The sequence below is a fragment of the Stegodyphus dumicola genome, chromosome 2, assembly GCF_044657685.1.
Source record: "Stegodyphus dumicola isolate Sdum_Otavi_A_Nest chromosome 2, ASM4465768v1".
Classification (NCBI taxonomy): Eukaryota; Metazoa; Arthropoda; class Arachnida; order Araneae; family Eresidae; genus Stegodyphus; species Stegodyphus dumicola.
This window is the reverse complement of record NC_140769.1, coordinates 11,243,311-11,270,887: the sequence shown is the minus strand read 5'-3', so window position 1 is coordinate 11,270,887 and position 27,577 is coordinate 11,243,311. Positions and strand designations below refer to the sequence as shown.

General features: G+C 33.5%; 1 protein-coding gene across 4 annotated transcripts in view; it reads left to right on the top strand.

Moving 5' to 3' along the window:
• Positions 1-5,217: 5,217 nt before the first annotated feature.
• Positions 5,218-27,577, top strand: part of LOC118204762 (mitochondrial amidoxime reducing component 2-like) — a 37,068-nt gene continuing 14,708 nt past the window's right edge. The window contains exons 1-3 of one of the 4 annotated variants that reach the window (XM_085810438.1): positions 5,218-5,369; positions 22,558-22,781; positions 24,852-25,034. In XM_085810438.1, the coding sequence (XP_085666564.1) occupies positions 22,567-22,781; positions 24,852-25,034 (398 nt within the window). In that variant the 5' untranslated portion in view covers positions 5,218-5,369; positions 22,558-22,566. Of the gene's footprint in view, positions 5,394-22,557; positions 22,782-24,851; positions 25,035-27,577 lie in introns of all 4 variants that reach the window. The other 3 variants (XM_085810437.1, XM_085810439.1, XM_085810440.1) reach the window with 3 other exon arrangements.

Sequence of the window (27,577 nt, the reverse complement as noted above, 5' to 3'; positions counted from 1 at the left end):
TTGGGGGAATCCGCGATTCGTTGGACGCATTCGCATTACGTAGCGTAGTTGTATGATACACAAAAGTTTCGAAACACTTGTTGCGATTTATGAGCGACCGCGAATTTAGTTTAAAAAGTTCCATCGTGCTCTGTGTGTTTCACTTCACTCACTCACTGTGCTCTTCAAAACTTACGAACTGGGATAAGAGTGCTAGATTTTTTTTATAAAGACTGATAGTGCCTTGGTAAAATCGGCGAGACGACGAGCTAGTGTAATTGTGAAACTGAAGTTACCACTGTTACCAGGTGAGTTTGATAATTGATTGCAAGATTTGGTTTTACATACATATTTATTTCATCTCATATTATAAAATCGACGAGTGTGAAGTACCAAAGGTTTTCTTGAGTAGATAGGCATTATAGAAATTTTTACTATTTCTCTCGCGTCGTTTTTCATTCACACGATTATTTACCTTTTCTTTAAGGAACAAAATCTCGGAGGAACCCGTAAAGAAAAAACACCTAAGTCGTTCAGAAAAACATAAGAAAGCGGCTGAAACAAAAAAAAAAAAAAAAATGTGATGAACTATTGAAGAAGACACAAAAACCTTTTCCAACTCGGAATTCAGTCGCCAATCAACGGAAAATCAACCTTCTCCAAGTACGTCTGCTAGCCAGACTATGGCGGCGAACCCAGTAGAGAATCCTTGCGAGTGTTCTTGACAGACTAACCAGGATTAAGAAACAGCTACTTTAGCGGGGGCAGAGGAAAGTGAAGCGGAGGTCCAATTGCTACATTAAAACATAGTCCATCTAGCAGTAGAATACAAGAATGACATTGTTTTGTATTCTACTGCCACTGGAAAACAGACATATCAATTGTAGTCTTGCAAAACAAACCTTCTTTTTTTATATAAATTTTCTGACTACACTATTTTTGTGACAGACATGTGGCCCGCGGATCTTTATGAATTTACTTGAACTTTGAACTTAGATCGACTACTTGACTTGTAGGTCAAACTGGTACCCTCATGGCCAATTGCGGTAGTAAGAAGAGATGATGCTCTACAGAAGGGGGTCTTCAACCTTTCACGCTCGAGGACCACATCAATAAATTCTAGAAATTTACGAATTCCCGGATACTTATCTTCCGTCTCGTATTTCGAATAAAAATTAATCAATGTAGGATTTTCAAGAAACTTGTATTTTACTGCAGAGTCTCGCTGTAAATGTATAAATTCTAATTGAAGTTCATGTGGAACACATATTACATAAAATAAAGTGAAATATTTGAAAAATTCGTCATTTTCAGAAAATTTTATCCCAAATAATAACATGCATGTCAATAAAATGTTTTAAGTATCAAGAATAAGAGAAAAAAAAGTTATTTTTTACGAAAAAAAGCTGATAAGGCAATTTTTCTTAAAATCAAAATTTCTTAAAATTTTTTCAATTTTTCTTCAAATTCAAATTTAGGGCCACTAAAATACCTTCAGCGGGACACCCATGGCCCGCGGAGTACGGGTTGAAGACCCCCTACTTTAGGGGTACGCAGATGAGGTTATATAATGGATGGGGGAGGGTTCTGACAATGGTGACAAGTTGTATACTAAATAAATGCTTATTTCACTAACTTAATTTAATAGTTTTTCACTATTAAATTACAGTCCACGTTAATGAAAACCAGTCCATCAACTAAATAATTCTTTAGTTGGTCTTCAGTTTTCGGATCCAATAATCAAGGTGCGTCTTATACAAGGAGAAATACGATATTTAGTATAATGAGATGAGGTAATAATATCGAGGAGACATATTAAGACAGTTTTTTGATTAATAGAAGACATCAAAGTTTTTATGATATAAAAATGAATAAATGAAGCCATTGACGAGCTATATAATGAAATCTGGATAACATGTTTAACATTTCCAATTAACTTAATCGGGCATTGGAAAAATTATTAATAAAGAGCTGCAAAAAAGGATAAACTTATAAATAGTATGTATGCTTATGTTAAACATGTTCAATTTCAAATATGGGAAATACAATATGAATCAAAATATTTCGTACATTTCCTACGTTTCAAATCCTGCCTTATTTCAAATGAAAAATCTCAAAAATATATAAGAAAAAGAGCATTACAACAAGAACTTCAAGAAAGATGCATTCATCTTAATGATTTGTAGTCAAATTTTACATTATTTTCATTACCGTTAGAATGAATGTGAATATCGTTGCAGAAATTCTACAAATGATTTAGGATTGTGAAATAAATCTTATTCAAGGTTTATATAGTTGATTAACTTTTCTTCGTACTTGCAAAAAGACAAATACCCTCAGTTACGAATTTTCGCAACAAGAATAATCAGTACATTTTTAGTGTTTTTCGCAGATGCAAATTATTAAGTCTGAGAAAAGAGAATCGACTGATGAGTCTCTGTTGTTCTTGATGAAGATAACTTCTAACAGTTTTCCTCCAAGGCTACAAACTTTATCAGAATCAAGATGCTACCAAATATTAAGTTGTAGTAAAAATTAAAGATGTTTATAATCGCCTATATACATTTATTACATGAATATTTTTCTACATGTGGCGGAGAAAAGTTTAATGCATTAAAAAGAAAACTGAAATTTGTTACATTTTATATTACTCCCAAAGGGGCTCTTTTTTAACCTTATGTGTGTTACCTTTATTTATTGAATATCATGGTCTTCGCACTTAAACCATAATATTCAATTCAACAACAATATCACAAAATAACTTTAAAAAAAAACATGTCTTTAGAATTTCCGATACGCAGTCTGGGGCGCTGGAGATAAATCCCCCCCTTTCAAAGTTGCTATTGCTCGCTTTGAAATCGTTGAGTTCGTTAATCAAAAATTCGTTAAAGTTTTGCAAAATGTGAAATAGATAATAAAAAAAATTCCAAATTCGGGCTTCCTGATGCCCATATATTCGCCGGAGGATTACGTTATTCAAAATTTGGCTCTAGGTACCGTTGTTTTATCACAATGCGAGATACATTTACGCAGATTCTTCATTATTTAATTTCTTTAAATATAATACAGGGCGATAATATTTGGTGGCAACAATTTGAAAAATGAAACGGTCATTTAAGTTTTCAACGCAAAATGCCAAATCGAAATTAATAGCCCTTCTGGGCTAAAAAACAGGCCTGTCGCTATTCTTACGGTTCGTCCCACTTGGAAAATTTTGATTGTAAATAGGGAAAGTTTTCGTAAAATTTGTTTGTTTTATTTGAAATAAGTTATTTAGTGGTTCTTTCAGCGTATCAGGATAATTTGAAATAAATGTCAGTTTGAAATTTAAACATAGAGATCTCGAGACACTTGAATTGCGCAGTGTAACCAAGAGAAATTTCTTGGAGGTAACAAAATTTAATTATTCAGAGAGAAAATAAATATAAATTTGAATTTACTCCTTTTCATTATCATTATTGTGGTCCGATAAACATCTGTAAAGGATTAAGCACCTAAAATATTAAAAAAAAAGAATTTAGCCGAAAGAATCTCGTAATTTAAGCAGGGAAAAAAAAAAAAAAAAACTGTAAGTTTGAGAAATAAAAAGCAAATATAGAGAAAATACAGTTGAGTATTATTACAATGTATTTTCAATTAAACTATTCTCGAGACAAATTAAATTAAAAAAATATGTTTCCAAACATATTACAAACTCACACGCGCAGCATCAAGTTATGAAGGGGTGATATCCATGCACTAGAGTTACACTATACGGCCCTATATATAAAGACATATATGTTTCATAAGAATAAATTGAGTTTAATTAAAAAAATTAAATTTAAATACATATTTAATTAAATATTCTTTGCGCCATTGCTGCAAGGAATGAAATTTAAATTTAAACAAATTTAAATTCTTAACAAATACGTATAAAATTAAAAAAGTAAAAAAGCAAATTTAAATTCTAAAAAAAGGAAAAAAGCCAAAATAATTTAAAATATGCAAACATGTAAAAGATTTAATTCTCGAACTAATCTACAATATCATTTAAATTCAGAAGCATAAGCAATTCAAGTGCAAAATCTATCCATGAAAATAAATCTACTAATTTAATAAATTAAAATTAAATTTAAACATTTTTTTTAAAAAATGCATATGTGAATGATCGTAGAGTAGGCAGGAGACAGACTTATCAAGGGGAAGTTGCCTCCAAACCTAACTCTCCAATTATTCAATTCGTGTTTCGTCATTCATGCAGGCAAGGGTATAAGTCAAAACCAAAAGTAATTCCAATAAGGTGGTACCCTTAGAAATTAACATTTAAGTGTTAACATTTAAGAATTAAAGTTCAAAAAGGAAAATACTAATTAAAAACTGAAGGGTTTCAGATTTTAAATTACGCCGAAAGGCGCCTTTTTTCTAACGTTTTGTGTGTTACCTTTATTTATTAAATATCCTGTTCTACGTACTCAAACTATAAAATTCAGTTCAACAGCAATATTGCAATTAAATTTTTAAATGAGCATATCTTTAGAATTTCTGATGCAGAGTCTCGCGCGTTGGAGATAATTTTTTTTCCCCCTCGTACACTGTTGCCATTGCTCTCTTTGAAATCGTTTAGTTTTTTAATCAAAAATTCGTTGAAGTGTTACAACATCTGAAATCGATTATAAAACAAATGTCAAATTCAAATTAGGACTTCCACATGCCCATATTCTATGGAAGATTACGTTATTCAAATATTGATGGCTCTAGGTATCGTTGTTTTATCACAATGCGAGAAACATACATACATTTATGCAGATTCTCCATTATTTAATTTCTTTAAATATAAGACAGGGCGATAATATATGGTGGCAGTGGCATAGCTAGGATGGGGCACGGAGGGACAGCTGTTCTCGGGCGCAGCATCCAGGGGGCTCCAAATTGATGATATGGAATTTTAGAATGAAATGTTTCCACTCTCGGCACATAGAAAAGGGCGCAAAATCTTCAGTTGTCCCCGGGCGCTGGAAACCCTAGCTACGCTTCTGTATGGTGGCAACTTTATAAAAAGTGATACAGCCTTTTAAAGTTTTCAACGCAAAATGCCAAAACGAAATAGTCTTTCAGAGCAGATTGCCCCTTTGGACTAAAAATGCATGCCCGTCTGTAGCTTTTAGTTTGAGCGTCGGTCCGCATGTAATTTGAGTTCAAGACCACTTTCTTTGATGACTTTTCATTTCATTTCATATTACTAGATGGCGGCACATGACAACATACCTAGTTCAAGCAGCGAACTTCATTTACGCCCTTTCGGCGGCTATGGTTTGAATGAAATGTGTAAATAAACATGTTAAGCAAGCTGTCTTGAAACTGTTGGGAGAGGAAAGGGTGTACGCTCACTTCCATTTCTTTAGAGCTTACAGGTACTGCTTATCTTTCCTGTTTTGGTGAGTGAAACATTATCGTACATTATAGTTATTTGTATCTATCTTGTTCTAAAATCATGCTATCTTGCTAAAAATCTAAAGCTATCTTGTTCTAAAATCATGAGAAATCTTTTTTACAAAATTTATATATTTCAGTTACAATTTACAGGTACTGTTTATCTTTCCTGTTTTAGAGAGTGAAATGTTATCGTACATTATCGCTATCTGTATGCTATCTTGTTCTAAAATCTTGAGAGATCTTTTGTTTTACAAAATAATAATATATAGCATATGTGAATCAGTTATTAGTATAAAAATATATATATATATAGTGAGAGAGAGAGTATGTATGTATACATAGATAGAGAGAGAATATTATTTTATAGATTTTACATTATTTTTTATTAAATACATATGCACTAATTCAATTTCTTAATGGGGTGACATAAGTAGAAACACAACACACTATGCTATAATAATATTTAATCATGACGTAACATTGCAGTAATAGTACGGTAATTTGATAGCCTCTGATATATCTATTTAGTACAATAAAAGATTTAAAGAATTTCATTTACTTGTTACTTGGAAATATAAATTTCTCTAGCTGTGTATGTTATTTTAATATCACTAGCCCATGTTACAGTAACTTTTTGAAATGTTATATTTAATAATGCAAGTTCCGCTCCATGGAACAAGATTACAGTTATGTGTTTTAATGCACCTAATATGCTATTGCAGTTTTCTGTTAAGCTGTAGAAGAATATAATCCTGTATAGTAGTGGTATGAAATTGGCAGACCGTTGAAGACATTTATTTATGTATTTATTGCAAAGATATCATGATTCTAATTATTTGACCGAGTTTATATTACTTTCACTTCATTAAAAATGAGCATGAGTAATGCACCTGAAAATCTACAAATGGAGCTAATTAAATACAGTGTACTATAGCTATTATTAAAAAATTTGATAAAATTCAGATTTTATTAACTTTATTTGTACTTTTCCAAAAATAAATATGAATTTACAAATTTTTCATCTAAGAATAATTACTTTGTTTGGGATTATATTTATATGTGAACAGTGTTTTTCACAGATGAAAATTAGTAAGAAAAGAATCTCTTTCTAGTAAGCTTTCTCAGACTATAAATATTATTTATAAGAATCAAAATCAGTTTCCTCTTGATAGCATTATGTATTCAGTATTCCTGGGCAAATCAGTTGATTGTGGTACCTACAACAAACTCTCAAGAAACTGAGCTATAAATATAAAACTCAAAAGTATAAGCTTTAAACTAGCATGGGCCCCCAAGCATGTGCCCAGGGCAGTTTGGAGTAATATAAATTACTGCCTCGGCGATCTGTTGCACGATATAGAGACCTTCAAACTTATGTGGAAACGTAGATAAAAAATTTTCTGGAGCACTAGACATGGTGAATTTTCTTTTCAGAACCTTATCCTCCACTTTGAAATCTGCTTCGCGGCGTTTACTATCGTAATAATTTTTTGCCGCTCTTTTGCTACATCTGAATTCTTTAACGCTTCATCAATTAGTTTTTGAATGTTCGCCTGCTTAAATTCAGACTCCCGTTCTTGGACGAAAAATAATTTATCGAGTGGGGTCAAACACTTTCTACCCAGAAATAATTCATCGGGCGTTTTTCCCGTCGTGCCATGTTTGGCAGTTCTTAAAGCATATGCTAGTTCGTCGACGCAGCCATCCCAGCGCTTTTGATAATTTTTAACATAACTTCTAATTATGTTAACTATATTCTTATGCAATCTTTCCGCGATGCTAGATTGTGGCCCATAAAGGGGCCATTTTCAAACCTTTTACATAAATCCTCGAAAATTTGACTTACGAACTGCCTACCATTGTCACTTACAGGGCCGTCTTAAGGAATTCGGCGCCCATGGGCTACTAAAAATAATGCGTCCTTCTTCCTAAGAAAATACGCAGAATGGCAAATGGGAGTCGGAAAAGTTATACAAAACAAAAGTGTCAGAACTAGAAAAAAACTATTTATTACTTTTATAATAAACTGTTATCTTTATTGTAACTTTTCTTTAAAATCACTTATTTAAAAGATGGGTATAAATGTTTACCCAGATTTGAGGGGATTATCTCAATAATGACAGTTCCGATCAGTTTTTAGTCTAATCCTTAGAACTTGATCGGAACTATTATATGATTCTCCATCAGTGCATAACAGAAACAAAAATAAAATTTAATTAAATAAAAAACCATTTAAGAACAAAAACACACCTTAATCTAAACAAATGTAACTTATATATTTACTTTCCTAGCTTTTTCTTTGGCAAACTGATCAATAATATCACTAGTATTTAAATTTTCAAATAAATCTCTTTCAATAGACAAAATACTTAAATCATTGAGTTTACTCTGTCCCAAAGAAGATCGTAAGTAATTTTTTATTCTTTTGATTGCTGAAAATGATCTTTGGCCACTGCAGTTTGTTGTGGCGATACTTAAAAATATGCGCAGTGCTGTGGTTACGTTTGGAAATGTAGATTCAATTTTTAACTCGATTATTGTCTTTAAACTTAGTTCTGCGATAGATATATTTTCGGTATTTTCCAATAAATTCACATGTTTAAAATGTAGGCATTCTTCAATAAAGTTGTTTTCTAAATCATTCTGATATATTTCGCACAACTTTGCAGCATTATTTCTAATTATGTCTTCATTTATATTTTTAAAATTAACTAGAAACCCAAATGTTGAATAAATGTCAACATATGCACATTTTCTCTTTTGTACTTCTGCTAGAATTTTATCAATAATAGCATAATATGTTTTTATGCGGAATTCGTCATTTGCATCAAGTTGCACTTCTTCCGACGTATTTTCGTCGAACTGTCTTTTTCTTTTCCGTAACCGTTTGTATTCATAACAGCCAGATAATTTTATACCTTCTGATTTGTAAAGGTTAAACGAATCTATATTTCGTTTCGATTGTACAAATTTTTCTAAAGAAGCATATAATGAAACAATGCATTCAATTGTAATATCAACTTTTTGAAGCGCTATATTAGTTTTATCGATGGTTTCCAATATTTCACTCCAAAATGCTATCATAATAGCAGTTTCCAATGAGTTGAACTCATTTAACAACCCCTGGGCTTCAACTTTTGTTGCAGGCTTTTGAAAATTATCTTCGTAAAGTTTAGTTAAAGCATTTTAAAAATTTTCATAGCCCGAAACCACTACTTTCACTGAATCAGCTCTTGCTGACCAACGAGTGTCGCTTAATTTTTTGGGAACTTTATTTTTTGCTGTTAGCGTATTTTTTAAAATTTCCCATCTTGATGTTGATGCGGCAAAGAAATTGTATAAGTTTTGTAGAAACAAAAACAATTTAGTTGCTTGTATGCAGCATTCAGCTGCCGATTGTCCAATTAAATTTAAAGAATGTGTCGCACAGGGCACATAAATGGCAAGATTATTTCTAGATTTAATGCGTGCTGGAGGCCATTATATATACCCGACATATTAGAGGCATTATCATAAGATTGTCTTCTAAAATCTTCCAAACTAATATCTAAATCAGATAATAGCTTTAAAATACAGTCTTGCATTTCTGAGCTCTTATGGCCAGTATTCTCCAAAAATTTTAAAAACCTTTCAACGGGTGTTTCATTTTTATTGACATATCTTACGACAATGGTTAATTGATCCATATGGGAAATATCGGGCGTCGAATCTACTATAATAGAGTAATATTTTGCCTCTTTTAGTTCCGTGATAATAAATCATCTAACATTTCTGCCCAATATTTTTAGAAACTCATCACAAATATCTGCAGATAAATAAGAAATATTCCCAGTACCTTTATTTGCAAAATTAAATATATGTTGTTGCAAAATAGGGTCAAATTTTGCTAAAAGTTCTAAGCACCCTAAATAATTCCCATTATGTTTATCACCAATAGTTTGATTTTCTCCCCTAAAAGCCAAACCCTTTGAACTTAAAAATTTTATGACTTCGATGATACGTTCTAAAATATTTTTCCAGTAATTCGTATTTTTTTCCATTGATATAATAGAATAATTTTTGAAATATTCCCATTTTTCTGTAGATCTGTTCACAATTATACGGGTGTTTTCTTTATGAAGGGCTGAATTTTCATGGTCCGAAATTTTTTCACTGTGTTTCCAATCGTTAAAACCTGCACTAAATGGATTATTGGCACTACCAAACAGTTTGCAAGGGATGCAATATACTTTTCCTGAAGTATTTGAGTATAAAAGCCAGTTTCGTTTTTGTTGTTTTCCGTTTTGTAAACGTCTATAAAATATCATTTTTGTAGCATACCTGCTCTGTGATTTGTAGACCACTTTAGATGCAGAAAAGTATAGTTCTTGAATATTTACCTCTACGTTAGATATGTTCTTCATTATATATATAATTTTATCTTCGCTTAATCTTCCCCATGATGCTGGATCAGTATAATTAACACTCAACATATTACTAAGTTCATCTTCATCTAAATATTCTCTTTCTTGATCTTCTGGCTGTGGCTGTTCCATGTTTTGTTGTTTCTGGTCCTCTTCTTTTTCTTTCACATTTGATTGCTGGGCATTATTGTCATACTGTTGTTGATTTTTTTCTTTTCCCTCTTTGTGTTGCTCATCCTCTGTAATATCCATAGAAAGTGTTTCGCCTTTTTTAAAGAAATTTGTTAATGTAGGCATTTTTTCCAAGAGAGCTTTTTGCCTCGCCTCTTTCTTTTCTTTTAATTTACGGTTGGCGGAACCAGATAATTTTTTTCGTTTATGTTCCATGGTTAGTCTTCCTACATAATGGAATAAAAAATTGTTATAAAATTGTTAAATATGTATATATCATTATTAATTAATTTTTAGCTAACATATACACTAGTGGACAAAAAAAACGCATAATCAAAAAAATGGCATTTAGCAAGATAATATTTATTAATTTTAAAAGGTTAAAAAATAAATTGGTTTTTTTCTCATTTTATATTAAAAAATATATTTACTTTAAGGTATAAAGAAATTAGGTAGTATATTGAACGGTTTATAAAAATCAAAGTGGACTAAAAAAGTGCATATTGTTTAATTAATACCTTGTATGCCCGCCCTTTGCTTTATAAAGTGCTTCAGCTCGATCTGGCATACTTTCGACCAACTTTTTGCAGAAATCCGGATCAATCCTGTCCCATTCTTCATGCGTTATCCTTTTTAACTCATCAATGTTTTTTGGCTGTCTTTCAGGTTTTCAGGTTCTTGTTTTCAGGTGAGTCCAGAGATGTTCTATTGGATTCATATCTGGTGATTGGGATGGCCAGCTTAGCACAATAATCTTCTTATCTCTGAAATATTCTCTTGAATGCATTGAACGATGCTTTGGATCGTTATCTTGTTGGAATTCATATCTATTAAGACCCATTTTTGAAGCTGACAATGCAAGACAAGAGTCGATTATCCTAGTATATTTAAGGGAATCCATATTTCCTTCAATGATCGTTAACATTCCAGTGCCATTAGAGCTAAAACAACCCCAAACCATAATATGCCCTCCGCCATGTTTAACAGTAGGCTTTAAATTTTTCAAATTATATCTTTCCCCTACCTTACGACGCACATATCTTCGTCCATCTGATCCAAACAAGTTTATCTTGGTCTCATCTGACCAGATTATGCTATTCCAATGCTCTTGAGTGTAATAAACCCATTTCTTAGCATGCTCATATCTGCTTAAAACATTTTCAGGACTTAAATATGGTTTAGAACAGGCAACTCTGCCAGGCAAACCTATTGAACACAATCCACGACGAATTGTTCTAGATGAAACACATTTTCTTTTTCTGTCATTTAATATATTTTTCAATTTATTTGATCCTGATTTAGGATCTTTTGAGATATTTTGCTTCAAAAAAGTTAAATCACCTGACGAGAGTGACAACTTTCGGCCAGATCCCGGTTTTCGAGATGAAGACCCTCTTATAATATATTTTTTAACAATTCTGGAAATTGTTGATTGATTTACGGAGTATTTTTTTGCTAACTCCATTTGGCTCATTCCAGACTCGTGGAAAGCTACAATTTGAGCCTTGTCTTCAATTGATAATTGCTTTGACATGGATGCACTGAATCATAGAATTTTTTTATGTTTTTTGGCGGGAAAAGGCAATTTTTTTCAATATGCATTTTTTTTGTCCACTTTGATTTTTATAAACCGTTCAATATACTACCTAATTTCTTTATACCTTAAAGTAAATATATTTTTAAATATAAAATGAGAAAAAAAAACAATTTATTTTTTAACCTTTTAAAATTAATAAATATTATCTTGCTAAATGCCATTTTTTTTATTATGCGTTTTTTTGGTCCACTAGTGTATGTAAAAGGAAAAGCACTTACCTTAGGAAGATAATAATATAATTTAATAATTTCCACTTAATTTTCAATTTTTAATTCATCTTATTCAGTCGACAAATACTAAAATTATATCAATTTTACTTTTGTCGTGCAATCTATATTAAGGTACGCATCAGTGACCCCTTTATGTTCCTATCTTTTATCAGGATTGTTAAAATAATACAATTTACGTTTAGATAAATGAATATGCCCTGGCGACGCGGTGAGTATACGTAGGTGGTCTTATATTAACTCCAGTACAGCTCCGACAGTTCAAATGCGACTGAAACAAAAGTACGATCGGTAGGGTGTTACTCCTATTTCGCGTTGCCCTTCTCTATCTATCGTTTTTCAGCACATTTGGAAGAAATAAAAATCAGTTTAATATTTTAAGAAGTGTTTTAATTTAAAAATAAGTAAAAACTAATAAAATGAAAAATAAATTTTTACTATATCGCAAATAAAAAATTGCCGCCTCAAAAGGCTTGCGCCCTGGGGCCCATTTAGCCCTGTGGTTAGGGCGGCACTGGTCACTTATTACTTTTAACGGTGCACCGTATTTTAAGATATACCTATGAAAAAATGCATCTGCGGCTAATTTAGCCGACGCTCGCTTTAACGGAATTATTTCTATCCGTGTAGAAAAATGGTCAGCAATTACTAAAAGATATCGATTTTTATTTAACTCACTTTGGGGAAAAGGGCCAAAAAGATCTATTACAAGAATTTCATTAGGAAAAGTCGCGCGAATACTATTTAGGTACCCGGCTGGGCTATAATTAATTTTAAACTGTAAGAAGGAAGTATGTACAATTTGTAGTCAAATACAATTCCAGATGACTAATTTTTATAGATATTTACTAATATATTATTTTCATTTTATTCTAGGGGTGGGAAGTATACTTCCCACGGGACCTTTTATGGTCATAGAGAAAATTCAATTCAAAGGCGATTATTTGCCGTGAAAAGATGAGAAACATGTTGCAATGCACAAGGGTGCTTCAGATACTGCACACATATAGCGGGTCTTCTTTTCTTACATATAGCGGCATTTGTGCTACATTTCTTACATCCTCTATAGTTGGAAATCATCTTTGGCATATAATTTCCGACACTGACTAAGCGTACATCATCCGGAACTGCACACCTTTTTGCTTGGAAGCTAGCAGGACGGCCTTTCTTTTTTCGAGGAATATCCATCTATTAGTTGACGAGCTAATGCTGTACGGAATGTTAGCTGGTCTAAACTTCTGTTTCTCTTGTTTCCTTGCCACAGTTTAAAACTATTTACGATGCCAAGATCAATAAGAAAATAAAAAATACGATGCCACCATTTTACAGATCTTCTTCCTATTTGGTACCTTTCTTTTTTTTGATCGAAGCAGTCAACCTCTCCCATGATATCGTTATATACGGCAACAGCTTTAGGGCAAGGTACTTCTGTTTTAGTACTATCCTTTTTTGTACGATTTACAGATGTAATAATCCCTGAATTATGTGCAGTAGTCAACAATGTGACAGCCTTTTTGTTCATCCACTTTATTGCAGCAACACCTTCCTTAGTTAGGAACACTGATTCCCCTATTTGTAGTTTGTTATTAGCCTTCAGTATTGGTGGAAGATCCTTCCTTTGCGGCCTCACAGTTCACAGTCCCCACAGAAAACAGACCACTTATAAGTAGACTTTTTGCAAGCCTAAAAGATGTCAAATAGTTATCATAGGCTATAAGATGACCTGCCTATTTCACATCTTCCGTTAGTTTAGTTATTACTGTTTCCCCTAAGCTCAATGTTTTATCCTTATTATTTATTTCTTTTCAACAATAAATTTCAAATTTTTGAATATATCCAGTCTTAGAGTCTGCTAAACACCACACCTTGTAACCTCTTTTTATAGGCTTCATTGGCATATACTGCTTCAATGAAGTTCTCCCTTTGAAAGCTATCATACATTCATCTATTCATAATGTTGACGAAGGTTCGTAGACTTTAGGTATGGAATCATTGAGCTGTGAGAGGATGCCTGACTTTATGGAGTTTATCATGCCCAAATTGCCCACATGGATTTGCGCTGTTATCGTTTACATGTAAAGTCTCAGTTTTTTTTTTTTTTTTTTTTTTTTTAACCTCTTTGCGATTATTATTCTTGCTACTGATTGAACATAGAGAATAGGGTCTGTGCTCCAGTAGTTTTTCAGTTCAGGCAATTGATGTATACCCAGGAGTATATGCACACCTACCCATGCTTTCAATTCTTCTGATGTGATTTCTTTCCAGTTCAGGATAATGTCTTTTGTGGTATTACCCAATCTCTTCCTTTTCTTAGGCTGCTTTGCATATGAGTTTGTTTCGTCAACAATATTCTGTAAAATTTCCTCGGTAAAAATCATGCCAAAATAATCCTTTTTTTTCTCAGTAGAATTGAATGATATTTTCAAATGTATTTTAAAAAATATTCTAATTTTTCCAACATACCTATTGCACGTGGCTTTTATACATGATGCAATAGCATTTTCACTTTTCACCCATTATTTATTATTCAATATTAGATAGTTCTTGCAGAAATATACAAAATAAGAGAACGTTATTATAATAAAAACAGTGTTTTACTTACATTTGTAGCAGAATCGTATAGCAATGCAAATGTCAAATCAAAACAGGTGTCTCAGTGGAACAGATCTCACACAACGCGTTCGAACTTTTAAAACAAATGTGGTAATCCTGTTTTCAATCGATTGAACACAGATGGCAGTACAATACTAAAGTGGGCAAGGTACTTCTGTTTTAGTACTGTTCTGTTTTAGTTAGAGTTCCCAACGTTAAAATAGCAAAGCCAATATATTATAGTGGATTTTGCGCTTCCCACAGGTGTATTTCCAAGGAACATGTAGGTGGGAAGTATCCTTCCCACGGCCCACGAAAGGGTTTTAATTCTGTCAAAGAAATAAAATTTCTAGAAATATAGTTGTACGTATACAGGGGAAAATGCATCTGATAACTCTATAAAAAATAAACTAGAATAAAAAAGTACTTTCATTTCTTCCCAGCTGTAAGGCCTCATACATTTGTACTAATTTATTTTTTCTCAAAGGGATTTACTGTAATAAAAAGTAAGTAGCATGAAGTTGCCTAAATAAACATTTACTCCCCTTTTTCTCACTATAATACATGGTATCATTTCCTATTATTTCTAGTTATAATTGTACTGGTAGAAAAATTTCAGGTAAAAAATAAGTCTTTTTTTAATGCGTTTTGCACCCTAGTTGTGCTACTTTCTTAATAAAGATCTGAAATTATTCTGAAAATTTTAAATCTTACCTTAACACTAAACTCCTTATTCCTTACAATTCTAAAAATTCAGGGCATTTCATCTGTTTAGATGTTTTAAAAGTTTCTGCTGATTATCCTGATAAAAAAATTCCAGTAAGTGCATATCAATTGTACAACTTGATATTTATCATATTTATCATTTGCTAAAAAATTCTTAGATAAGTTACAATTAAATGATTTTTAGGAACAAAAAGTTACTAGTTACAAGAAAATTATATATGTACATATTAAACAAAAGGGATGTTACAGACATTAAATGATAAGAATGAAACTTGAGAATTTTGGATTTCAAACAAGTGTAAAGTTTGTTGAATTTTTGCAATTTTCCTTTTTTGTTATTGAGAAAGATGCAATTACATATTCTTCAAAAATAGGAATCTAATTGAAAAAACTTAAATGTATGGAATTTTTTGCGCCTATATTGAAAATTAACACTGAATAAATACCAATATATGCTCAAATATAGTATTTTTCATACTGTTCAAAAATAGTATTCAAATCACACTCCAGGTTTATTATATGTTACGAAATTCAATCCTACAGTGAAGTGAACAAGATCAAAACCGAAAAATTACTAAACAAATATGTGTAAATAGCAAATGTTAAAAACTGATATTGCAAAAATAAAACATGATTAATAAATTTAGGATTAGGGATTTTTAGTTTTAATCAACTGTTAACTTGTCATGCATTATTGTTGCCTTTTTATTAAGGAAGAGGATATTTAGTAAAATATATATTCAAAAAGCAAACCAGCAACAGCCAGATCTTAAACATGTTTTTTTTTATTACCACCATCTGAAGTATGTTAAATCAATTTCTGTTCAATTATTTTAAGTGTAAAATTATTTAAGAAATGTTAAGATACGTATTGGAAATTAGGAAATGCAGTCGATGAAGGGCAAATCGGATATACATATTTATTTATTTAAAACCAAATGATGTAAGCCTTCTGCAAGGGGAGTGCCTACGTTTCATTTTCTCTCGTCTTAAGGGAATACCAGCGATAAGTGGCTTCATGTGGCAACCATGCTGTCTGTAGATAAGGACGACTTTAGTGACGTAGTGTCAGTCGTGCCGTGGCTTTGTATGTAGGAGGTACTGACCCTACGCACCGTTTTCCTTACCCCGAGGTGGCCAGCGGTCGGGGCGTCATGCACTTCTTGCAAAACGCTTAGCCATAGTGCGGCTGGGATGACTGGACTATATTCGAAGCTTTCATTCGTAGACTTAGTATAAAACAGTAAATTATCAACAATCGCGTAATTTTGGGCTCTATTTCTAATTGCGGCAAGGTCTGGATGTTTGAAATTATCTGGATTCTTTAAATAAGCATAAATATTACCGAATTATGGATCCTTTATCAATTTATAAATGTTAGTTTCTCCGGAATCTAAAACTTTACACGTCAGAATTGCGCATTTTACCTGATCCCCATTGTCATCTATCTTGATTATTGATAGCGCGTCGGCCACGGTAATTTCTTTGCCTGGAGTATGATTAATTATTAAGTTGTACTCTTGTAACTTTAAGGCCCATCTAATTAGTCTAGGGTTTAAATTCTTTCCCGAATATTCTACCTACGGCCGCATGGTCTGAATATAATGTGACGGGCACTTTTCTGAAATATACCTGCAACTTCTGAACTGCCATTAATACGGCTAATGTTTCTTGTTCGGTCGCCGTATAATTATGTTGCGTGAAAGTTTAAAGTTTTACTAAAAAATTCCAGGGGATGCTGATTTTGCATTAACACCGCACCCACGGCATAATCTGAGGCGTCGGCCGCAATCCCCAAGTTATCATCGCCCTCCGCAATTTTTAATAGCGGTGCGTTAAAGCTTATTTCAGTTGTTCGAAGGAAGTGTTTGCCTCAGCTGTCCACACAGACATTGATTTTTTTTCTTTTCAACACTAGCAAAGGTTCTAAAATGTTAGCGAAGTTTTGAATAAACGTACGGTAGTACGAGTATAGTCCAAGAAAGATGACAGCTTCTTTGCCGTATTTGGCGGAGGGTAATTCTTAATTGCTTTAATCTTGGAATCCTTAGTCTCAATGCCTTTAGCTGAAATTTTGTACCCTAGATATCTTAGTTCTTTGGTCGCGAACTTACATTGTGTTGCATTTACGGTTAATCCCGCTTCCTTCAATAATGAAAAAACTCCGTGAAGGTCTTTTATATGTTCGTCAACAGTATTGCTTGTTATAATGATATCATCTAAATAAATTAAAGTGGATTTCCCGAGGACAGGACGTAAAATAATATCCACGGCGTGTTGAAAAGCTGAGGGTGCCCCGCATAGTCCGAAAGGCATACGTAAAATCGCATAAGTGCCTGTTTTAGTAATAAAGGCAGTTTTATGATACCATTACATGGCGATTGACTTCTAAATTAGTAAAGGCAGTTTTATTTACGTCTTCCGGTTTCATGGCTATTTGAACATATCCTGAAGTAAGAGTAGTCATAAATTCTGTAGATTTTATTTTCCTAATTATCTCCTAAATCACGGGTAAAGGGTAAACCGGAAATTTACTTAAACTGTCAAGTTTTCTATAATCTATAGCAAAGCGATATGCTTTGGGATCCGTAGGGGGGGGCAAATTGTTCTTTTTCCTGCAGAGCACAATAGGGCTCGTATATTCACTATTTATGGGAGTTATAATTTTATTTAGCATCTCTTGTATTGGGTTGCTCAATGATGGCCTCTTTCTCTGTCGTACCTGTACGGTTTTGCTTTACAAGGTTCATTTGATTTTAATTCAATAGAATGAGTTACTATCTGCGTGTTTCCTGACTTATCAGAAAATAACAAAGAAAATCTACTTACGACTTCTTGCAGTTTGGCTCTTTCATCTTGCTTTAAATGCTGGAGATCAATTTCTGGAATTTTTTCAGCAGCTTTTCACCACCTTGGCTCCATATCCAACGTAATTGAATTACTTAAAAAATTAAATCCTGCACTTGAAAAATTAATCATGACCACAGTATTTAAATACATTTTAAAGGTATTTTTCGATGCGCAAGGGGTATGAACCCTCAAATTCTCCAACCCCTCTATTCGTTTAAAGCCGTTTTTCTTCTTGCTGTTTTCTGGATACGCTGGCGGGTTTTAGCGTCATCCTTATCATTGTTGCTTGTTGATGGCTTAGGTGAAAAACGGTTTCCTCCGTTGTTTTTATTTCTTTCCGAGGCTATGCCTGCCTGGAGAACGGCTGATTAAATCGCTCTGCTAGAAATCTGGATTCTTCTGCTATCCGCCGATTCTGAAACTTTACGGTTAATTCGAATCATTCTTGCAGCGTTCGAGGATTTCGAAGTTCCACGAAGTCCTGAACGGAGGATAATAATATTGGCAGTATGATTTCGATAATTTCACTGTCGGGTTTCCTACCGTATAGCATGTTCACTAGCTTGACTTTTCGTAGGATAAATTCGGTTAGTTCTTCAACCCTCCGTTGGTAAAAGCCTGTGTAATTCGGCTTCAAGCTTGGCACGCTCTTTAACTTTCGGGAACGCTTTTAAAAGTGCTCCTTTGGAATTCTCGAATGTATAGGTAAGGGATCCAACTCTTCGTGAGTGTTGGTGAGTGATCCAACCTCTGCACCAAGCCTCCGCCTGTTCTCGGAGGGCACTCGAGAGAACAGCCACTTTTTGCCTTTCCGGTACCGGATACAATTGGAAGTGCGTCTCAAAGGCTTCCAAAAATGGGGTGACCGAGTTCTTTCCGTCAAATACCACTGCTGGTTTAATTTCGGCCCTCATTGTTTGTATCAGGAAGCCAAATCTATTTAATGGGGAGGTCATCATTGGGTCTGCCACTTCTGAGCCTTGTGGGGATACTTCTTCGTTGACTATTTTCTTGTTGGTTCATATTAATTCGGGCGCCAATATAGAGTCCAGGTGGGTTAACTTCTGTCTGTATACTGGAGTAGCAGGAAACTATATAGGAGAAGGGTTCACGTACCCTTTATTAACAAGTGATAAAACTAGCTTACAGGGCTCAGCGAGATCTCGTAATTTCAAGCCCCTTCTAAACTAGTGGCAGCAAAGCAATGCAATTAAGCCACTCGAACCAGCAATAAGCAAACGTACCTACGGCAAAGACGGTAGCTAGAACCTAATTCTCTCTTTCTCCTACTGAAACTCGGCTTTTAAGTGCTTCCTTCAAAATAGAAAATTTGCATTCGTTGACGCGCCCTACAACATTTAACTATTTCGGCACTGACAATTAAGGGAATGAAGGCTTACAGGAAAGTTTCAAATAAAACTTTAAATTATTAGTTAAAATAAATATAACCCCCCTATAAGGTAAAGGTCGTGATCCTTGAGGACTAATTAAATAACCCAAGAATTTTATTTCTGGTGTGCCAAAGATGGATTTGGAAACGTTTATGCGGAGTCCATAGTCATTTAATCTTTCAAACATTAGTTTCAAATAGATTCTGTGTTGTTCCTCACTAGTAGATACTATCAGAATGTCATCTAAGCAATGAAAAGCAAAATTTAGACCAGAAAGAACTGTATTTACAAATCTTTGAACCGTTGTTGGTGCATTTCTCAAACCAAAGCTCATGACATTAAATTCGTATAATCCCAAAGGAGTAAGTAATAGCAGTTTTTCATCTGTTTTCGTCGGCAATGGGCACTTGATAGTAGGCCTTATATATATTTATTTTGGAATAAAAATTTGTACCGTTTAAAATATGATGGAAGTCCCCAATCCTAGGAATAGGATAGCTATCAGGAATTGTTTTATTGTTTAGCTGTCTATAATCTCCACATGGGCGAAGGGTATCATCATTTTTTAGCACTACGTGAAGAGGACTTATCGATTGAGAACTTGAGGGTCTTATTATATTAATGTCGAACATGAATTTTAACTCTTGCTTAACTACTGCAAGCTTTCGATAATCCAACTGTTTGGCTTTAGAATGCACAGGTTGACCATGAAATTGGAACATTATGTTTTAAACCTGATAAGAACAAATTTGATTTGCATAAGTCTGGATATTATTTTAGAAGAGTACAAAATTTTGTCGAATAGTTTACCGTAATGATATCACTATTTTCACTAATGAAAGCAACTTCACCAGTTACCTTTAGTTGGGTTACTCCATCAATTAATTTCTTGCCATGCAAATCAATTATTAATTTAAATTTGTTAAAGGAATCAGCTTCTAAAATACCTTTAATTTTTAATTAAATTTTGGCCACTATGAATTTTAATTTTGGCTACTATGAATGCAAATTGGAATTCACGCCTAAGCCTCAAATCAAGTGTTAACATTTTTATACCAGATGTTTCGATTTCGGTACCATTCGCTGCATACAACATGAAATCTGCGGATTGTTTGTGTTGTGTTGATGCGGATAAAATTCTAAAATCTGCAGAACCATCCACTAAGAAACGCACTTTTGATTTTTTATCTCTGATAAATTGGCGACACTCTGGAACATTATCGGTCGTAGAGCTTGCCGCCTTCTCTACTGCGCATTGTCGGTTCTCTGATTGGATGACCTATCAGTTGACAAACTGCACGGCTGAGTACATTTATCCTGATGATATTTGTTACGAAAATGGAAATGACAAAAACAATATTTTCCTTTAGGATTAAATCTTTTCCTAGAAGTACTGCGAGATCATCTGCAGGACTGAGAGTAGTGCTAAATCGTGGTCTCGATATATGATAAACAGTCCTTTGGACAATTCGCTGTTTAAGGGAATGAATTTTCATTAACAATTCTGTATTCCAGCAATTACCAGCTGTAGATACGCCACAAATCTGATTAGAAGGTGTCATATCTGAAATTTTATCAGCCATGATCGCCAACTTGGGTAATTCTCCGTCATTAACAAGTATTATATTACGTAAAGAATGCGGCAGTTTCTCCAACCGTAATGTTTTAATTAAATTTGCGGACACATCCGATGTTGCAACACATTTTAATTTTTGTAATAATGACTTGGTTTCAAGTTGCCTAAATCGGTTCCTGTAAGAAGTTTTTTAATTCGAGTACTTTTACTTTCCTTGAATAAATCCAGAAGCCTTTTTGGATTCTGAATATTTCGTAGCGGAATTAGTTTTTACGATATCCCAGATGTTCTCAACATATTTGGGTTCTAACTGTGATACTAAGTAGTTAGTACAAACCTATTTTCCTTATAAGGTATTTCTCCGAAACAATCCTATTTTCCTTATAAGGTATTTCTCCGAAACAATCCTATTTTCCTCCGAAACAATCCTATTTTCCTTATAAGGTATTTCTCCGAAACAATCCTATTTTCCTTATAAGGTATTTCTCCCACCTTCTTGGCGTGCGTTCGTGGTGTGGTGGTCTGCACATCCGGCCTGTATTCCAGAGGTCCGCGGTTCGATTCCCGGCGAAAGCGTTGTTAATTCTTCATCTTTCCTGATTCCAAAAATATGCCTAATATCTCTACAGGGGCGTCCGAACTAAAAGAGTGTTGAATGAGGATTTTCCTCACCCAAAATTTGGCGATTGGGTCCCCTAAAAACTCCAGTCGCCCTAAAGGGGGAGTCTATAAAGTATTTCTCCCACCTTCTTAGTGTGCCTTCGTGGTGTGGTGGTCTGCACACTGGGCCGGTATTTCAAAGGTCCTCGGTTCGATTCCCAGCGAAGGCGTTGTTAATTTTTCACCTTTTCTGCTTCCAAAAATATATCTAGTGTCTCTACAACTTTAAACTCAGCCTCAACATGAAAAAAACCAGATTTCTGGGCGATCCAGCCAAAATTAGAGAAATTTTAACACTTAACTTTCACAGTTCGCAACAAATAAAACAAACAACAAAATTGAATAATCTTTTCGCTGCCATTCCAAAAACAACAAAAAACAAATAAAACGATATTAACCATTATTTAAAATTTTACTACAGCTACAACATAAGCTACAACAGTGCTGTTTTTAACTGCTCTTCTCTCTATGTACACAGCGATCTGTTTTCGACTAAAAACACATCAGACTTGACATTACGCAAACCCAGCATTGTGCACAGCTGTCTACTAAACCTCGGCTCATCATTGTTCGCTTGACAATTTTGTGGCAAAATACTGCATTCATGCACAAATTTTATTGTAGTTTCTTCCATTGCTGGCAAATTCCACGGGCACATATTTTAAAATTTAGCCTAAGGTAAAAAATATCACGATTTGTCTTATAAAAACAGTTGGAATGGCAAAAAGAACACATATGAAAATTATGGCGCTGATTGATGGAAGAATTTGTATGAGCTTGATTGTTTTTTTATAAAGCTTGGTTGCCTAAAAAATAGTTATGCGTGTGGTAACTAGAGTTTGACACACATTCTGAAAATTTGGTGACTTCTACTGTTTTTGATGATCCCCGAGTACGCGTATACCCCTGCCATTACAGCAATTAAATTTTTAATGATGAATACTAAAATATGAATTAATTTTTACTTCTAAAGGTTCCAGAAATGGCTCAAATTTGGCAAACTGGTGTTCTGTTATTGTGTGCTGTTGCCTTGAGTGCAGCTGGAATTTTGATATGGAAGAAGAAAAAAAGAACCTATCTGAGAGTGGGAAAGGTTGCTAAAATACTGTTTTATCCTATCAAGTCCATGAACGGGATTGAAGTAACGCAAGGAAAATGCACTGAAAAAGGACTGGAAGTCAGTGGTCTTCTAGATAGGTTAGAAGTATATTTTTTATACGCATATATCTATACATATATAATAACAAAACAGTTTTTTTTTAAATAGCATAGTATAGTCATGCTTAGTATTTTCGTGCATTAAGCTGCTGAAAAATTATCAGTAAAGACAAAGTAAGAAATTTAGGCCCAATTTTACACAAAAACCAAAATTTGAAATTCACAAGTGATAAATTTCAAAAAAAATCCTATAAATATATAAAATAATTTAATAAATGTTAAAACTAAAATACTTCAAACAAGTAAAACCCTAATTCAAAAAATTAATGAACTTTAAAGAATACAAAAGAAGAGGAATTCAATTAACTTCAATGTCACTTCGTCAGGAGAAGGAACATTGAAATAAATTAAAATCTCTCTGCCATAACAGAAAAGATACAGGAAAGCAAGTATTTTTTATGGAAATTATTAGTATTTTATAAATTAAAAACAAGTATTTTATAAATTAAAATTTCTCTTCCATAACAGAAAAGATACAGTAAAGCAAGTATTTTTTGCGAAAGAGAGATTTTAATTGATTTCAATGTTCCTCCTCCTGACGAAGTGGCATCAAAGTTGATTGAATTCATCTTCTTTTATATTCTTTAAAGTTCATTAATTTTTTGAATTAGCGTTTTGCTTGTTTGTTTTAGTTTGTTTGCTTGTTGCATTTATTAAATTCCTTTATATATTTATAAGATTTTTTGAAATTTATCACTTATGAATTTCAATTTTTGGTCTTTGTGTAAAATTGGTTCTAAATTTCTTACTTTATATGTATATACACATTACTGCGTGTTGATAACGCAGATGAACAGGAGGGAATTGAAACTTTATTGAAATAAATAGTAGCTCATGTTGCAAATTAAGTCAGATAGTAAAACAGCGATAAATGAAATTCTTATTAACATGCAAGAAATATCGCAAATCACTAAAATCACTTAGTCTGAAGCAAGAATTTGCAGTCTGGTCTGCATTGACCCCTGGATGTTGATGAAATTGTAAAGGGGGTCAGTGGTAATCAAGGTATTGACTGGGTCAATAGCCAAATAAGCACTGGCAATTTATCGCCATAATTAAGATGTCATTGATTAAAAAATATTATAAAGTTGATAATTAATTTTTTATTAATATAAAGCTATATCGTTTAGTAAGAAAGAAATCGTATAATATAGATGGAAAATATGCAAAAATATTATTAAAATTAATAATTTTTAAAAAAATGTATAAGTTTTTATGAAATAAGTGCGATATACAGTGCAACACAAGGCTTTGATCAAGCCATTAATTTGCTGTGGAAAATATGAAATAAGTTGAATATTTTTGAAAATGAAAATTTAAGGCCGTTTTATGCCAAATATATATATATAAAGAAATTACATCAATACATCAAGCCATTTCTTTCATTAAAATCGGTTTTGTGCGACTGAAATTTGTGATTTTGTTCATAAAAACTTCATTATATTTATAAAATTAAAAATGATAAGAATATAAAAAATAATAAAACATGAATCTAATAAACCATTCCCCCTAACTTCTGTTCATATTACTATTAGTGTAATAGTTACCCTTAAGCTATTTTACATGCAGTTACTTGTATTATGGTTATGTTTATGCTGTGTATTATGGAAAGAAATGTAAGGGGGTCAATGAAAAAACCATTCTTTTAAAAAGAGTCGATGCAAGAAAAGATAAGGAATCTCTGGTCTAGAGCAACGACTCATCGAGCGAAATTTTTATAGCAAAGCATGACTCGCTAAATCTCTGAACTGACTGACTGACTGACTCCATGCTTTAAGGCTGGCAAGCCAAAGTCTCTTACAGCATCCGCCGTCGCTTTAAGTAATTACCTCATAGCATTACAACCTTTTATTTAAATTTCTTGGAACTTAATTCGTCATGACGACTATAACGAAGTCGTCACGACGTCTGGAGCACAGGAACGTTAATCAAGTGGGTAGTTAAGAAGCAGTTAGGTTTTAACTTTATAAATTCAATTTGAAATACAATTTAGATATAAACTTAGGATTAATCTTTGAAATAATTATCTTTTATTTTATCCCGTGGTAGGTCTTTCATGTTAATAGCAGGTGATGGAAGTTTTCTTTCTAATGCAAAAGCTCCTCGTATTGCTTTGCTGCGTCCACCTCAGATCCTTGGAAAGTACCTGATTGTCTCAAAACCTTCCGGTGATGATTTAAAAATTGAAATAAAAGACTCTCCGGCTCCAGAAGATAAAATTATTGAATGTCGGTAAGTATGCTTTTGCATTTACAACAAATTAAAGCCATAGCTTGAAGCTTCAGATGTACTGTCAGTACTATCTAATAATTTTCTGGTTGTTTAGAAATAATTAGTGGTAGCATTTAATCTAAGAACATTTTCTAAGTGTAAAAATGCACACATTGTCCAAAGTAATGCGTCTTCAGAAAACGTTATACAAATTGAATCTTTGCATAGAAATGCACATGTCACTAGCTGATTTCATTGTTTGCCCCTGAAATGCATAGATTTGGTTTGGTTTATTAGATTACGGCAAAGCACTCGAGGGCTATCTGCCCTTAAGGGAGGGATGCCTTCGTGGAGGACTTTTTAACGGAAATTGGCTCGTATACACGTTACACATGGGGAAAACCACGAAAACACCCATGCAGCCAGCCCGTTCGCGGGATTCGAACCTCGGACCGAACTACCAGTGTTCAGCGACGTTACCGCTCGGCCGCTGGTGGGCTCTGCAATGCATAGAACTCATTATATGGTACACGTGGTGGTAATGTAATTTCCATGCATGTCACGACACTTGTTATACGAAGTGACATGCTGTCATGTAGTGCAAATAGCGGTACAGCTCACCAGGCTTCTTAAACACGTTAAGAGTAATCATATTTCATCCATTACAGCACAATGGTCTTTTGATGTGTTTTCTCATATAATCACTCACACGTGTTGAATTAAATACAGATGCGATGATCTGAATGCCCAAGGCAAGATATTCACAATCTGTAGAGCATTCTCAATCACTTACTCAGATGTATTATGCTACCGGAATATTCCAACTTGAATAGCGTCTACGAAGAAGATTGCGATTGACTTAGTAACCCATTTGCTTATTGTTGCGCATTTGCTTATATTGCACATTGTAAATACTGAATCAATCCTTGAGTCATAAAATGAGGCAGCCCACATCATAACATGAGGAGAAGGCTGTGTATGGAGCCAGATTTGCTTCTTGAAGCTTTTCATTTAGGTGTCGCCATATGTGTGCTCGTCCATCATCTGTACCAAGACAGAAGTGGAATTTGTAGCTGAAGATAGCTGTCCCCATGTTTTCTAATAGCATCCTAGTTGACACCAGCACAGTCTGTTTAAATGTAATTGTGGAAAGAGTGGTATGCATCATCCCGTACATCGAGCACAAACCCCAACTATGTAGATAGGACAATGAATAATGTTACTAGACACAGTTCTGTGCAAAGAACTACGCACATCCCTCAGAATATCCAAAAAGGTAGTATTAAAGATGCAGTTGTACATGCATTGTGGCAATCTTGCCCTGCATTCGTTTAGTAGACGACAACATGCAAGAAAATGTTCTGCAGTTTCTTCCTGATACTTGGGTTCTTGCCCTGTAAAGGCCATTAAAGAGAGTTCTTTCATGATAATGTCATATAAAATACCCACATTGATACTGTTCGAAGCATTAAAAAGGACAAGATAAATGGTTAGGATGCTGAAATATGTAATAAATCTTGGATAAACGTATTTTATTGAAGCCTGGAGAGTCCAGATGTTATGAATATCTGGTATTTGGCAACATTGGACTGTCTCACAGTGTTGTTTAAAAGTTGGTTTGTAAAATCAGCTCCGAGATAATTCAATTATGATCCAGAATACGGCATAAGTAGGAATTTTCATAAGTGGTAAATGTAAGAAGTGATTGAGTGCATTTGTGTTCTTTTGCTCAATAACATGCAGTGCGATTAGTACCATTTGAAAACTTTAAACTTAGCAAACTAAGCCTTTTAATCCAGTAAAGTTTAATTTCATCATTTTTCAGAACGCAATATCCAGTCTGTTACTCAGTTACTTTGGCGCCAGGTGCATGGATGTAGTGACATAGCTAGAACTTTAGCTACCTCTTATTGATATACAAGGAAGTAACTGCAAAAAAGTGTTAAAACAACATGCAGAGAAATAAATTTAAACTTTACGTTTATTTTTTTTTGGGGGGGGGGAAGGACTTTATTTCCAGCATTTTAAAATTATTATTATTATTACTTTTGTTGTTGTTGACAAAGCCATCAGTTAATTTGTAGGGGTCTATTTGATTTGCTTCAGTTTCTGTTATGTAGACAATAAAGAATTTCTTAAATGCAATATATATATTTGTATTAGTTCTTAAATTATTTTTATTTAGAAATTTTTTCTCACAACTAACGACACTCTCACAACTAGCAACTGAGAGGAAAGTTCGCACTGGTCTTACAATATTTGAAGCTTTAATTCTGGGGATTATATTTTAGAAGAAACTTCAAAAATTGGAAAGGACTGCCCTTCCACGTTATTGTTTCGATTTCTGGAGTAGTAGCGGAAATAAAACTCCCAAATACTTACTTTTAAACTATTCTTGTCACCGTGATAATAATTTAATTGATATTCGTAATTTGCATTCAAAAGTTTCGACGGAATGAGAAAGAGATAACAGAAGTATGCAGCTGCTGAAATCATCTTGTCATTTCTTTGAGTGCGTTATCTAAAGTAAAAACTATTTTTCTTATCAGTTTAGTACCATATGG